The following is a 16,952-nucleotide window of genomic DNA, read 5'->3' as shown; positions in this document are numbered from 1 at the left end:
TTTCCAAGTTTATTTTATTTTTGCCATATGTCCTCTAGTCATTTGATCCATTTTCTTCATGTCACATGTTTCACCTCATCCTGCCATCTCAGCTAAAATGTCTTTCATATGTTTTGCTTTCATCTCAGTCTGACCTCGACCCCTGACTTTCTGTTGATGTTTCCTCTCTATGTTTTCAATTTGTTTATGAGTTTGCAGTTTTCTGAAATTTTCTTTTTTGGCTCCTGTATATTGTCAGTGGGTATCTAGCACTGATCCTGAAAGCTGAATGGTTCAGCTTAATTTCATAAATGAAAATTAAAGATAATTCATACTTCTTTACAGTTATTTTCTAAAAACAATTATTACACATCATTAGTTGAGATGTTCTTATTTTGTGTGTGTGTGTTGGGGGAGGGCACACTTGCATATTTCCCACTATCTCCATACTGATTGATAGCTTGGTGCTTCTTGGGAAGATATATGACAACCTTACTCATTAAGTAAGTCATTTACAGAAGTATAATTATCCTGAGTCTTCATGATGAAATTCTCCTTCCTTTCCTTTGACATGGTTTTTGAAGTTCTCGTATCATTTATTTGTTCTCTCCTTCAATCTTCTTAAAAGAGAACGCATCTAAAGAATCATGTTTGACAAGAGATTTGGTGATTGTTTATCCTTTGCTTCTATTCCTTGTGTTCAGATCAAATTTTGTTCTCTGCTCTAGGACTACAGAGGACTTTGGTGCAATTCATAACTCAAGATCCCAGGACTTAGCAGCTTTGTCTAGTGCAGCTTTGTCACAAATAGGTGGAACATGATTCTTTGGCACTATGTACTGATAGGTCTGCAAGCAACTAACTCCCTGAATAAACAGTAATTTTTCTTGCCCATCCCATCTTTCCTTCACAGAGCTTTACTGCAGGGTCTCAGGATGCTTTCTACTGGGAGAACTACTTTTTCTGCATGTGTATAGAAAGACCAGAGCTGCAGTGGTGAGAACTTTAAAAAATTAGCATTTGTGTAGTAGAGTGATAGCTAGGGGTCAGCAGGTGGACTACTGATTTTATTTGTTTCAATCCCCTTTTTTCAACCTTAGAATTAATTGGAATTAGTCCCATAGTCCAGCATTAGCTTTTTTCCAGTCTTTGTTTCCACTACTATTAAGAATTCCATGTTTTTGATGCCTTTCCTTCACAAGCATTTCTGAGAGGCCACTTCTGGCTGTTGACACATCACCATTTTAGACAAGAGCTCAGCTATTACACAAGTTTTTCCAGGTATGACTTTAACAAAAACAGAAACCAAACAAACAAAAAACTCCTATGAACATGACAAATGGAAATGTCAGTTACACTGAAAAAGAGAATTGAAGCCATTATTCTTCTATGGAGTACAAATAACTACATTTTGATAATTTCCCCTCTTTTCTTTTTAATATATCAATTACTGGCAAAAGTAGCCAGATGAAAATACCTCAGGGACCAGCATTCTCTTTTGCCCACATAAGGGTAATACCATCTGCATTTCTCCAGGTCTCCTACTTATAGAAAATTCTGTTATTTAACATTCATCACACTGCTGCAGCACTGGGAACTTACAGAGCTCATACAAGATGTGTTCCCTGACTATATCTTTCCCAAGAGCATGCACACCCCCTGAAAAGACCAGCTGATAACGATTTTGCAGTCTGCATTGAGGAATTAGTGGCCAGAGACTATATCAGAGATTGCAAACTTGGAAGCCTACAGGGGCCAGAAAGATGGAATTACTGAGCAGATAAGATTCAGTGCCTGCTTATTAAACACATCTGAATAGTCTTCATTATCAAAAATAATTATTTTCTCTTGTGTGTTTTTATGCATAGCATGATTCTCTTGATACGTCTTTTATTTTCCCAGTTCTGATAGAATTATGAGTTTAGAGAAATGTGCCTCAAATATAAGAAGACAATATGGGAAGCATGATAACAAATGAAAATATCAAAAGTAATTTGTAGCAAATGATACTATAATACAAGAGGGAGTGGTTGGAGATTTGAATTGTTACATGAGACACGGATTTAAGCATGGGTTAAACATGGCAAAAATTTGAAATTATATTGTGCACATTATTTTTGAAATATAACATATTTTAAAGGCCAAATCTGTCCATAATATGGCCTTTCAAACAGTTTCTTTTGGCTAGATTTTGTTTTTTGTTTGTTGGTTTGACATTATTATTATTATAGCATATTATTTTCTCATGTGTTCCACTTGTAGTCCATGTCTAAGGTAGGTCTTAGGCAACTAAATTCCTCAAAGCCCTTACATTCCTCCAGCACCCTTTGACTTGATCATGTTCACCTAGTAGTCTTCTAATTACTAATTATATTTTATAAAAACTTTATTATTAATATTTGGCAAGGGTCTAATGAATACAAGCATTCTCATCACTGGGAAGAACTCTTCCCATAAAACAGATTTAATCGATTGGGATTGGGGGTTATAAATCAGTCCTCCATGAGCTTAGTTAACAGGACTCAGACATCAAAACTCTAATTGATTCCAAACCCACTGACAGATTCAGTTCTCTGGTTTGCCACGTTGAAGAACAAACCCTTGACTGCTCTGTGAGGCTCAATTTTGGGAAGTGGGTGGAGGTGTGGTAGCAGCACATTCTGGGGACAACACTCTGGCACTGATTTAAAATTTTTCTAATTTTAAAACCAACTTGGAAAAACTGATTTTAAAAATGTATTTTGATGGAAACTTTTATCTGTGATCCAAAGTCCTCAGCATTTTTCTTATATTTTTTCCAGGATGTGAAAATTGAGTTGAAGAAATCTGTTGAGTTTCCATGGAAATGGTGCCAATTAATTTTTTTCTGTTCCTCAGGAAAATTCCTTGACTTAGCAATAATGTAACTTCCTGGCAATCCCTTGGCAGTCTTCAACAAAGGGCATCTGAAATGCCTATACTTTCAGTGGGAAAATAGTTGGCTCTCATAATCCCTTTTCCTTCCAGCATATAGTGAAATAACTGAATAATTTCTTTAACCTTTAGAGAACCTGTCCAGTCCCTTTAAAAAATCTTGACTCTGACAAACACTTCACAAAAGGGTCTTTTTGTTCTCTATCAATCAAATAAAGAGATTATCATCGGTGAAGCATGCACTGTTTTTCCTATTACATCATGAAATCCCAGGGTATTTGAAGAGTATTCATTAATTTAGGAATAAGTAGTTTTGATTGTCTAGTATGTCCCATGGTCTGGATGGTCATAAATATCTGAAAAGGTTTAGAGAAAAATGGCTGGACAGAGGAAGTCCATTAGGTACTTAATTCTTTAATTTCAAAACCTTCCCCATTATTCTTAATTATTTTTTTTCTCATGCCAGATTCTGATTTCCCTGCAGACTGCAGTTATCAGGAAGGTTTTTTTTTTCCCTAACAAACATTTCAATGTTCCTCTACTCCTTGAAAACAGAACAATATTCTTTTCCATTCTGCTGAATTACTAATGTCCACAGTTAAAGGAATCTAGGGGAACTGCTCTAAGGTGACTAATCAAAAATATCATCAATAATTGGATTGAAAGATCTAGAGAGTGAAAAATTCACACAAAAATTTGATTAAAATTTTCAGTATCCTAACCCCCAAGAATTAAAAAAATCTGGTCATCATTGATCTTGATGAAGCAAATTAAGTAACAAGATATGGACAGATGTTAATCCAGTAAAATATTTTATAACTTAGGTTCTTGTTTCCTTTCACCATTCTCTCCTCCCCTTTTATTCTGAGTACAGAAGGGACTATTTTTTCTATACATATATTAGAATACTAATAGGTTTCTTCTAAGCTTCAAAAACATTAGCAGCCTTTTCTTATATTGCTCTCTGTGGGACAACCAGAGGATGACAGATCAGGCATTCTGAGGATCCCTTCATTACACTTGTTACTTGTCCCCTTCTTTCATCTCCTGTGGCCTTCTTCACATCATCCTTTTAATTCTAACGTAATTTAATTAAAATATAATAATTGAATAATTTGTTAAAAATGCTTTAGGGAAACTTTCTCCCAAAGAGCTCAAAGCGTCCCCTCTCTTTATTCTTTTCAAAGCTCTGTGAGGTATGTGGAAGAGTCCAGATAGGAATAATCTTCTCTACTTTAATTCTTCAATAACTGTTTGATCCTAATTGTACAATGATCTCACATGGAGTTCCACATTTATTTCTTGAGAGAGCTAAAGGCACAGTGGGAGGCTAATAGTAGACTTAAAAAGATATATCTTTCCCTTCAAACTAAGAAATCACTAGAAATGAAAAATTGTCCAATAAGGAGAGTTTTTTGCATACAAATTTATAAGTAGTCTATCCAAGTGATTTGTAGGAGACTGGAAGTTCAGGTCCACCATGTGCTGCATTCAAACACCACATACTTCATTGGAAGAATGATCTAAGTACAACCTCGCTGCCGTGAGAAATGCCACTTGAAGTGATGGGTGGTGACCACTCATTTAAGGACACACCTTTGTTTGGAGGATGATCCATAGCATCCCAGGAGCAAGTCCAGGAGGTTCCGTATTTAATAGGTCAGTGGGTGTCTGTCAGAAGTTGGTGCAATCAGCACTTTGCTATTTTCACAATAGCACACAAAGAGACTATGGAAGTGGTCAGTGGCTGCTGGTGAAATAACTTCCCTGTTTTATTTTAATGTCTCTCTCAATGATTTATGAGTAACAATTTCAAGGTAATATTACTTTGGAGTGATGTTATTTCAAAAGTGGGTTGAGGTTAAAAGCATCTGTGCATGCTCATTGATTATCAGAGTCATCCAGTGTTACCTCCACCTCTGCCACCTTTTATGTTTCTCATATTTGAACTTTTACCAAAGATTTATTATCAGAAAAAAATCATAATAAATAACCTGCCAGAGGACCTCTTTTCAATAGGAACCAAGTGTGTCAGGAAAGGCTGGAGGCAGCTGCCTCCTTATGGAGCAAGAGGAAAATATTCCTCCTGTGTGAGATGCCTCTGCGCTAAAATGTTCAGCTCTTTTCTGCATGACAAATAATTGTTCCAAAAAATGGTGGGTCCAGTACCTAAGGCAAGAGAATAGTGAGACAATCTTTGACTGGAGTTCAATGCAGAGCACAGAAAACCTATGCTGGTCCCCTTCATGGGGGCATCAATCATCTGCCCCTCCTACCAAGTTAGGTTCCAGAGGCTTCTCTCTAAAGGTCTCTGAGGCATGTTAGAGAATTCGTCTTACTTGACCCTCCTGGAGCTCTGATAACAAACAACATCATCAACATCACCACAAATATCCTAGTAAGGCCTCTGTTAAATTCCTGCCTTTGTTAATTACAATAATTTGGCTTTGTTAATTAAAATAATTTTCTTGCATTAATCTTACTATGGAAAAATTATATTTGGGTAAGACACTGACTGACTTAACAGTAAAATTAGCCAAGTACACAATTACTTACTTCTATCGCAGGAGACTTTATTCAGTGTTCATAAGATTTCTTTAACTCTTACTTAGAGATTATTAAATAAACTGAAGTTCATGTTAGTACCTTGTTTCTTAGGACCATGGAACTTGTCACCATCAGATTGTCTTCTGGCAGTCTTTTGTTGAAACACTGTAAAAAATAGAACACAGATTATTTATTGAACATACACATAAAAAACAACATACTCTGGAAGACTGTAGGAAATTAAAATGCAATACTTCATTTTCCTTAGTAACAATTCCTGAATTGTATTATTTTTTGAGTAGGAGGATTATTAAATTTACAGTTTTCTCATTTGTGCAGCTTATCAGTCATTTCAAAAAGCATTTTCTTTGCACAGAGTAGTATAATGCTGATGGAACGCCTCATTAAACTGTTTAAATCAAGATATGATTCCATTTTGATATCAGGTAAACATAAAAGCTGCATTTTGTTAAAAGTGATAAATGCTAAAATCACATGAAAAATTCCATTTGCACAGAAATTACTCATGCTGACTTTTTGGTGATAAGCAAGGATAAAGACTGTTGCTTCTTAAACAGATGAAAAGACTGCTGTATTCCCAGATGTAATAATAAAAAAGACACTTTATTCTTGCATCATCTAGCTAGACCTCAGACCTATTAAAGCAGCTTATTCGAATTACTTCATTATCTGAAAAGTACTTTGTTCTCATTTATTATTTCTTACATGGAATTCTGTGAGACAAGTCAGCATTACCCCATTCAGCAGATGAAAGATAAAATTGATTGTTTAATATTTATTGAGCACCCACAAAGTTCCGTATGCCTTCTGGTATTTGTTAACGAGGAAGTCTATAGCCTTTAGAGCTTGACTTTAGAAACTGAACATCCCAGACTTCCATTTATTTTTTATGGGTAGTCTAAACTATAGGGTTTGGGAACTGAAAGAGGCCTTGGAGATTTAGTCCGGTGTCATATGTTTATAGATGAGAGAGGTGGAAGTAACTAACATATAAAAGGGCTACGTAATTTTGCAACGATAGTGGAGATGTTGGTGGAGATGTTGAGTTGCACCCTCAAGCCTTGCACTTCATACTGTTGCTTTGGTTCTTCACAGCACTGCTGCTCTTCTCGTCCATAACTGTGGACATATTGTACAACACGGGGAATAGAGCCAATATTTTATAATAACTATAAATGGAGTCTAACTCAAAAATTGTGAATCACTATATTGTACTGTAATTTACAGAATATTGTACATCTCAACTGTGACTTATAGAATATTGTATATATCAACTACACTTCAATCAAAAAAATTACAAATCATATGAGGAGACAAACCTCAATGAGACAAACCTAGCAAAACAGCATACCAAGAACTAGATGTAATAAAACAATCTGAAAGAAACTGTAAAATAAGTATGCTCTGTCAAAAGAAAAAAAAAAGATAAAGAAGGAGCTATAGAGAGGGGGTTAAAAAAGAACTTTAGGGCATTTCCAACATGCTTGGGTCTCCTGTTCTTTTTAGCAGCTCCCCAGGTGTTGCTGGGACAGCCTGGCGGAGGCACGCCAGAGTGGGAGTGTGGACGGCGCTTCAGCACCCTGCCTGGGAGATGCAGCCCAGCAGTTATTTTGGATCTCTGCCTTTGGTCTTAGTATTCTTTAAACCAATCTAATATCAAGGTCATATCTGTGATGAATCCAGATAGCATTTGTTTCAAATTTAAGAAAGTTCCCTAAGCCATATCAAATCAATAATTATTTATTAAGCACATATACTCTGCCAGCTGTTATCAAGAAAAAGGGTACTCTGCTCTGTCCTTCAAACAGGAGAAGCGAATGTACTTTCAAAGTATGATGAGTTTAAGAGAAATTATACACATGAAATAACATTTTTGGTTGAAAATCAAGTTTCTGCTTCAAGTTAGTATTTGGAAAACATGCTAAATATAACTTATTGGCAAGTTCTGGGTTTGTGGCTTACATTTTTTTCTCAAATAAAATATACTGATGGATATATGGTATGTGAATATATTTTAGGATAATAAAAGCATTTTTATAAGTGGTGCTTGACTTTTTTCATTGGCCGGTTCTGAAAGTCTTGAAAGAATAAGACACTTTTGAAATTTTAATAACATGCAGACACTCTGTGCTTTTTCGCCAATATTGTTAAGATAGTAACTGAGACTGTCTCAGACAAAGAAGCTGTAATCTGGCATCATTACTATGGGAAATAATCTGAATCCAAAGATAAATTCAGAAAATAAATTCTTCCAATAAAAAGTATATTAATTGATAAGTTTTAAGAACTCTGATAAATTTTCAAGCTATGGAGTACTAGAGTTTTTTTCCAGCTTTTTGGCATTCATTTGTTAAAAATCATTTTACACCTTACATTTTATTGAAATACATTTGTTGACAACACATGTCCAGACTTTGTGAAATACAGTAAATATTAAACAGGTAAACATGCTCAGTTTCTAGATTAAGAAGTGAGAGCAGCATATTTCTTTATTGTTGACATTTCAGCAGCGTTTGTAGCTAGAACAGCCTGGGATGGGGTGGAGGATTGGGGTGGGAGAGTAGGAGGCTCTGAGTAGAATGAGGATGAAAGTGCTGATAACAGAACTCATTAAGAGCAGGAGGGGCACTAAATCATGCCCCATCGTACAAAAATCCTCTCTACCACAATAACCTCCCTTGAAATTCCCTCCTAACTCACCTCCAGCTCCACCCACTACAACTGTTCCCCTCCTTTCACCTATAGACAAGCCTCATTTCCTTACAAGAACTCAATTAGCAATTAGCATATTGCCAAACACACTGTTTCTCATTGTTATGAAAGCTGGGAGGTGTTTTTGAATATAAGTTAACCTTGGGAAGACACCTATATTAACGTGTTTCTTGAAGAAAGAGCTAGCCCGTCCAAATGATCACCAATGCAAACATGCATACCAAGGACACATGCTCTGTTGTTAGCCTTAGGAAAAGAATACATAGATATAAAATTCCAGACTTTGTTAATCTTTCTTTTTGCAGTGAATATTAGCTGAAACATTTAAATTGCTTCTACCAGCGAAATCTTTGTTCTAGAAAGCTTTATACATTTTATGTTTACCATCTCACCCACACAACGTTTATGAGAGGTAACTATAAAATCCATGATATAGGGAGAACCAAGCACTGGGTATATGGATCATTCAGATTTATATATGGAAGGTATATATCTTTATACAACAGGATTTTTGGTAAGATGAGACTCTGTTCTAAACATATAGCAACTGAAGAACAATCTATATACTAGAATGCTAACCTGCTTGGCACAGTGGAAGGGGTATAGTTTTGCCTTAACATTATCAACGTGCATGACATGGGAAAATGGCTTTCTCCTTCTGGGCCTTTATTTCCTTTGCCAATAAAGTTAAGGCTTAGATGAGATGATCTCTAGTGTCTTACTCAGTTCTGATATTCCAAAACGCTACCAATTCTTTTTTCCCAAGTCATTCCAGGCCAAATGGTTCCTGGATGAATTCTCCAATGAACATGAATTTAAATAGAATGCTATGCTTTGAGGGGGAGATTCTTTTTACTGGGGGCTTAGACTAACAGAAACACTAGCCAGTTAAATCACAGACCAATGTTAGTTTTTCATAATATACGGAGACAGTCCTGTCCCTCTGTGTTTGAATTCCTGGAGAATATTATTTTTGACCGCATTTTATTGCGTCAACGTTCAAATGATGCTATGAAGGCAATTATGACATAACATTAGTTTTGATGACTCTGTCCTAGTGAAACCTTATTTTTCTCTTCCTACCTAAAATTGGAATTTGAGGAGAAAGGCTAATGAATGCATTATTAGTAGCTGCCACTACCTTTAAACATTAAAAAAGTCCATAAAGAAAGAAAAACAATTTTTGAGGTTCAAAATAATCTCAGACAATGCAAATGCCCCAAATATCACCCCCATTTATTTTAAATATTTGGTGGAATGACTTCTATAAAATTTTCTCTAGAATAGAAATGACACTGAATGGAAAAAATTAGCATAGTATTAAATGTTCAAAATGTTAAGCAAAGCAGAACAATCAGAAGAGCAGAGGAGGAGGAAAAGGGGAAATATAACGAATTCACTTGCACTATTTGTCTTTCCAGGTTGCTTCTTCTGCAAGAACGTTCTTCACGTCAACCTCATTAGTGGCCTATTTCAAGCAAACAGATTCTTCCAGGGCTGCCTTTCTTTGAAAATCTGATAAAGCTTATTTGGAATTATTTTATAAGTGGCTAAGCTAATGGAAAGTCTGTGTAATACGTAGCCAAATGCGTTCATAAAGATATGAATTACAAACCACAAACCCCTTGATGTTCCATGCCCATTAGAAGTGTGAAGTGAAATGCTGTTTAGAGCTGCATACCTATCACTGATGATGATTCTTGAAACTAGGGATTTGGCACAAAATGAAATATACAAATCTGTATTGTGTCTCAGGTCCTCAGTATAGGTGGCAGCAGTATGTTTACTAAACACTCAGCAAACTTTCATTAGATTGCTAACTATGTAGCTAAGTGCTGTGCTAGGTCCTAAGGATGCAAAGGTCAATAAAATGCGGTCAGTTTCCATACTGTCCTCCACTTTGGTGTATTATTTTAAGCAAAAGTCAAATGTGTCATTAGGGCCTACTCATGAGAGAGGGCAGAGATAAGAAACAATCAGGAAGGGCAAGGGTCATAACGCAACCTCTGTAGCCTTACTCTTCCTACCTTGTTCCCCCAATTTGCACCCTGTGAATGGTAATTACAAAAAGGCAGAGTGAGGTAAAGGAAAGCAGTGTAAACAAGCCCTTTGTCTAGCCAGTGAAGGCAGGGAACAGAATGTTCTAACCCTATGAGTAGTCATACTGACTAATCAAGTCCAAGCTCAGAGAAGAGATGTAGCCTCTTTGCAAATGGATCAAGTTAGACTGAGCACTCCAGTCAGCTTAAAAGCACCATTTCATTCTGTTAGCAATAGTTATGGGTTACCAATTTCAACACATTTATCAAACACAGGTCACCACATTTGAATAGGCATGCTAGGGGTGTCATGGTCACAGACTGAAATAGTCACATCAGACACGTAACATGAAGGTCTTTCACCTGAAAGTAGTTTACTGACTGCAGACATATAGTCAGGAGTTGCGGCTTCTTTTTGGGGAGTGGGAGGGGAGAATCTACAAATGATCAGCCAGCACACATGAGGTCACGGATGTGGTTAGTGTACTCGGGAGATTGGTGGCGATGGGAAGTTGGAAAGTACATATCTGCATGAAGGAAAATAGCAGAGAAATTCTAATTCAGTGGAAATATCAATGAATGCTTTGGTTTCCTAAGGAGAAAACATCAATTTTCTTTCCAGTTTGTAATGGAAACTTTAAGTCTGATAGACGTGTTCCCATAAAAATCCTCTCCCAAACCAGGAAATCTCACTATAAATTACTTTTTCTACTTCTAAGGAACTGAATTTTCATTAGAGTAGAATACAGACTGTTTTTATTTGCATTTTTATCCTCTTTGATGCAAATAAGAATATTGCTATTCTTGAAATGTTTCTTCTCCAGGAAGTTGGGACATTGAGAGAAAGAGAGCAATCAGTTTATGGAATTCTGTGTAATTAGAGCTTGAGGCCATTGTAATGAGTTTATTAGCAAAGTCTCTACTCCACCACTGGGTAGGCAGGTCTTTCTTCATTTTGCTACCAGGCAGGCAACATGTATTGAACAACTACTGCTTGCAGAGCACTGGACTAGGGGCTCGTTTCCTCCCATATGATTTCATGTGTGCTCACTGCTTGATTTTACTTCTTGAACACTTGTAGTCAATAAAAAATGATATCAGTGTAGACATTCCTCCAGTAACATCCCTGGTAATTTTCCTTTTGTTTCAAAGAGAAGTGGTTTGGGTTGTTAGGAAGTCACTGCAATACTCTAGAAGCCGCGATGAGTTCACCTTTTGGTTCATGCTTAGTGATTACCAAAAGTAATTTCTCTGGCCTTTTTCTTTTCTCTTATATCAGGAAATATTGCTGTCCTAAGAAGTAACCAGTAGGATCTGGTCACGTTCACGTTGAACAAATATTAAATACTAGTTCTGCCAATAAGACTCAAACTACAAAAATGCAGATTGAAAATTTCAAAAGGACAGGGCTGCTTATTTGAGATTTTCTTGTTTCTTGAGGTGGACCTGTTTTGCTATAAACTTCCCTCTCAGCATTGCTTTTGCTGTGTCCCATAGATTTTGGAAAGTTGTGTTTTTATTTTCATTTCATTTTATTTTCTGACTTCCTCTTTGATTTCTTCACTGACCCATTGTTTTTTTTAGTAGCATGTTGCTTAGTCTCCACATGTTTGTGTTGTTCCCATCTCTCCCCTGTAACTGATTTCTAGTTTCATACCGTTGTGGTTGGAAAAAATGCTTGATATAATTTCTATCCTCTTAAATTTGGTGAGACAGGTTTTGTGGCCTAGCATAGATGCCAGTAGTACTGTCTTAGCCATGACAATCAAAATGTCTCTAAACATTGCCAAATGTCTCCAAATGTCTCCTGGGAGGCAAATCACCACCCGTTAAGAACTGCTACTCTAGGCCAATTGGGCTTCTACTAAAAGACAAATTTAACAGAGACTCTAGGAGCAACGTATGTTAACGGGAAAAAGACCAGAATTCCCAATGTGAGCACACGTCTGAACAACTGCTTCTTGTCAGAGCTGTGCCAGTACTCTATCAGGAAAAGGAGGGACGCAGAGGATGACGGGGAAGGCAGGGACACTGGGCTTACAAATAGATGATAAATATGTCCTCTATCCTGAGACTACCTGTGATATATATACAAAGTCCTAAAGCTCATGGTTTGGACAAGGTCACCGGGCCAGAGAGTAGAACCTAGGGCACTTGATCTAAGGCTTACTTTAATCCATTTGACAATATTTCTTCACTAATGAGGATAGAGGCCAATCCATTCTGCCCCATTTATAATGATATGGATTAATTTTCCTAAGAGATTCTACAAGGTTTTTTTTTTTTCTGTTTGCATTTCCATTGCATTGTATGTGATCAATTTCAAGTACAAGTGAATTGCAAGTGGAAAATTTCTGAGAGCAACTGAGTTGTACTTGACATTTTAGGGTCCCAGTAGCTGAGTAGCTCTCAAAAAGGTCGCACACAACTTTGTTGCACTGTAAAATGCCAAGGGCAACTCAGTAGCAATTGAAAATTGAAAGGGAAATTATATTCTATCCCAAATCAGCAACATGAGCTCTGAAGAAGGATCTTGGTTTTATTAATTGTGTGACGGGAAAATGGGAAATTGTCCTTTGATTTGAAAAAAATTTGAAAAAATTTCCCAAACAGACAGTCATCTCTTTGCATGATTTATGGATATAGTTTTACTACCCATCTATCTATACTATGAAAAGTGCTCATTTCTTTCTTTGATTTGTCTTAAATCAAGAATTTTGTCACTAAGAAGGACTGTAAATCCATGTTAATTCCTCTATATTCTTTTTTTTTTTTTTTTAAAGAAATTTACGTTCTTTATTTATTTATTTATTTATTTATTTATTTATTTATTTATGACTGTGTTGGGTCTTCGTTTCTGTGCGAGGGCTTCCTCTAGTTGTGGCAAGTGGGGACCACTCCTCATCGCGGTGCGCGGGCCTCTCACCATCGCGGCCTCTCCTGTTGCGGAGCACAGGCTCCAGACGCGCAGGCTCAGTAATTGCGGCTCACGGGCCCAGTTGCTCCGTGGCATGTGGGATCTTCCCAGACCAGGGCTCGAACCCGTGTCCCCTGCATTGGCAGGCAGACTCCCAACCACTGCGCCACCAGGGAAGCCCCCAATTCCTCTATATTCTTGAAGCTTAATGAACCTGATCCTTTCCAATATTATAGGGAGAAAAAGATGGAGAGAATATGATTTTTGAAAGCAGGCAGACTTCAAAAACTTTTCATTTAAGAAAAATGAGTTATTCTTTTTACGGTTATTAACATAAAATTAGGTTTAGTATACCAAGAATGGAATAAAAAATCCAGAAACATATCTCTTAATAAAATGAACCATGTTCTTTGAGAAGATAAACAAAATTGATAAGCCATTAGCCAGACTCATCAAGAAAAAGAGGGAGAGGACTCAAATCAATAAAATCAGAAATGAAAAAGGAGAAGTTACAACAGACACCACAGAAATACAAAGCATCCTAAGAGACTACTACAAGCAACTTTATGCCAATAAAATGGACAACCTGGAAGAAATGGACAAATTCTTAGAAAGGTATAACCTTCCAAGACTGAACCAGGAAGAAACAGAAAAATATGAACAGACCAATCACAAGTAATGAAATTGAAACTGTGATTAAAAATCTTCCAACAAACAAAAGTCCAGGACCAGATGGCTTCACAGGTGAATTCTATCAAACATTTAGAGAAGAGCTAACACCTATCCTTCTCAAACTCTTCCAAAAAATTGCAGAGGAAGGAACACTCCCAAACTCATTCTATGAGGCCACCATCACCCTGATACCAAAACCAGACAAAGACACTACAAAAAAAGAAAATTACAGACCAATATCACTGATGAATATAGATGCAAAAATCCTCAACAAAATACTAGCAAACAGAATCCAACAACACATTAAAAGGATCATACACCACGATCAAGTGGGATTTATCCCAGGGATGCAAGGATTCTTCAATATACGCAAATCAATCAATGTGATACAGCATATTAACAAATTGAAGAATAAAAACCATATGATCATCTCAATAGATGCAGAAAAAGCTTTTGACAAAATTCAACACCCATTTATGATAAAAACTCTCCAGAAAGTGGGCATAGAGGGAACCTACCTCAACATAATAAAGGCCATATATGACAAACCCACAGCAAACATCATTCTCAATGGAGAAAAACTGAAAGCATTTCCTCTAAGATCAGGAACGAGACAAGGATGTCCACTCTCACCACTATTATTCAACATAGTTCTGGAAGTCCTAGCCACGGCAATCAGAGAAGAAAAAGAAATAAAAGGAATCCAAATTGGAAAAGAAGAAGTAAAACTGTCACTGTTTGCAGATGACATGATACTATACATAGAGAATCCTAAAACTGCCACCAGAAAACTGCTAGAGCTAATTAATGAATATGGTAAAGTTGCAGGATACAAAATTAATGCACAGAAATCTCTTGCATTCCTATACACTAATGATGAAAAATCTGAAAGAGAAATTATGGAAACACTCCCATTTACCATTGCAACAAAAAGAATAAAATACCTAGGAATAAACCTACCTAGGGAGACAAAAGACCTGTATGCAGAAAACTATAAGACACTGATGAAAGAAATTAAAGATGATACCAACAGATGGAGAGCTATACCATGTTCTTGGATTGGAAGAATCAACATTGTGAAAATCAGTATACTACCCAAAGCAATCTACAGATTCAATGCAATCCCTATCAAATTACCAATGGCATTTTTTACAGAGCTAGAACAAATCATCTTAAAATTTGTATGGAGACACAAAAGACCCCGAATAGCCAAAGCAGTCTTGAGGGAAAAAAACCAATCTGGAGGAATCAGACTCCCTGACTTCAGACTATACTACAAAGCTACAGTAATCAAGACAATATGGTACTGGCACAAAAACAGAAACATAGATCAATGGAACAAGATAGAAAGCCCAGAGATTAACCCACGCACCTATGGTCAACTAATCTATGACAAAGGAGGCAAAGATATACAATGGAGAAAAGACAGTCTCTTCAATAAGTGGTGCTGGGAAAACTGGACAGCTACATGTAAAAGAATGAAATTAGAATACTCCCTAACACCATACACAAAAATAAACTCAAAATGGAATAGAGACCTAAATATAAGACTGGACACTATAAAACTCTTAGAGGAAAACATAGGAAGAACACTCTTTGACATAAATCACAGCAAGATCTTTTTTGATCCACCTCCGAGAGTAATGGAAATAAAAACAAAAATAAACAAATGGGACCTAATGAAACTTCAAAGCTTTTGCACAGCAAAGGAAACCATAAACAAGACGAAAAGACAACCCTCAGAATGGGAGAAAATATTTGCAAGCGAATCAACGGACAAAGGATTAATCTCCAAAATATATAAACAGCTCATTCAGCTCAATATTAAAGAAACAAACACCGCAATCCAAAAATGGGCAGAAGACCTAAATAGACATTTCTCCAAAGAAGACATACAGACGGCCACGAAGCACATGAAAAGATGCTCAACATCACTAATTATTAGAGAAATGCAAATCAAAACTACAATGAGGTATCACCTCACTCCTGTTAAAATGGGCATCATCAGAAAATCTACAAACAACAAATGCTGGAGAGGATGTGGAGAAAAGGGAACCCTCTTGCACTGTTGGTGGGAATGTAAACTGATACAGCCACTATGGAGAACAATATGGAGGTTCCTTAAAAAACTAAAAATAGAATTACCATATGACCCAGCAATCCCACGACTGGGCATATACCCAGAGAAAACCGTAATTCAAAAAGACACATGCACCCGAATGTTCATTGCATAACTATTTACAATAGCCAGGTCATGGAAGCCACCTAAATGCCTGTTGACAGACGAATGGATAAGGAAGATGTGGTACATATATACAATGGAATATTACTCAGCCATAAAAAGGAACGAAATTGAGTCATTTGTTGAGAAGTGGATGGATCTAGAGACTGTCATACAGAGTGAAGTAAGTCAGAAAGAGAAAAACAAATATCGTATATTAATGCATGTATGTGGAACCTAGAAAAATGGTACAGATGAGCCGGTTTGCAGGGCAGAAGTTGAGACACAGATGTAGAGAACGGACATATGGACACCAAGGGGGGAAAACTGAGGTGGGGTGGGGATGGTGGTGTGCTGAATTGGGCGATTGGGATTGACATGTATACACTGATGTGTATAAAATTGATGCCTAATAAGAACCTGCAGTATAAAAAAACAAACAAACAAAACAACTAATACTAAACTTTCATTGGGTTATTTGTATGGAAATATGTTAATATAAATGTTTCAGACATTACATGAAATTTCTAAAAATCTTATATTTGTATTTGTATGGAAATATGTATGGAAATATGTTAATATAAATGTTTCAGACATTACATGAAATTTCTAAAAATCTTATATGTTCTGGTATAATGTTATAAGTAATAATCCTAGTTATTACTTTAAAATGTATATCTCAGAAATAACTAATTTTCTTGTCAACTGCATTATTATGAACTTTCATCAAATCTTTAACTGTGGTCATTTTTAAGTCTTTTGTCATTTACAGACAGTTCTGGGTGTACTCTGATGCTTTTGCAAATATGTTCCTATAAAAGGGTTTCATCTTCAAGAAATTCATGGAAAAGACTCTGACAAGTACAGGTTTCTGGTAACTGACTGTACTGCTGAACTGAATGAATAAGCATTTTCAGAACTCTAATGAAAA

The 16,952-nt window shown here is 36.4% G+C and overlaps 1 protein-coding gene across 4 annotated transcripts in view; it reads right to left on the bottom strand.

The window, feature by feature from the left end:
* The window catches only part of BANK1 (B cell scaffold protein with ankyrin repeats 1), a 321,258-nt gene that overhangs the window by 20,719 nt on the left and 283,587 nt on the right, over window positions 1-16,952 (bottom strand). For all 4 annotated transcript variants that reach the window (XM_059923918.1, XM_059923919.1, XM_059923920.1 and 1 more), the window contains exon 11: window positions 5,539-5,604. In XM_059923918.1, coding sequence (XP_059779901.1) covers window positions 5,539-5,604 — 66 coding nt within the window. The remainder of the gene's footprint in view (window positions 1-5,538; window positions 5,605-16,952) is intronic.

Source organism: Balaenoptera ricei, chromosome 5, assembly GCF_028023285.1.
Source record: "Balaenoptera ricei isolate mBalRic1 chromosome 5, mBalRic1.hap2, whole genome shotgun sequence".
In the NCBI taxonomy this organism is placed as follows: domain Eukaryota; kingdom Metazoa; phylum Chordata; class Mammalia; order Artiodactyla; family Balaenopteridae; genus Balaenoptera; species Balaenoptera ricei.
This window is presented reverse-complemented; position numbering and strand designations above follow the sequence as displayed.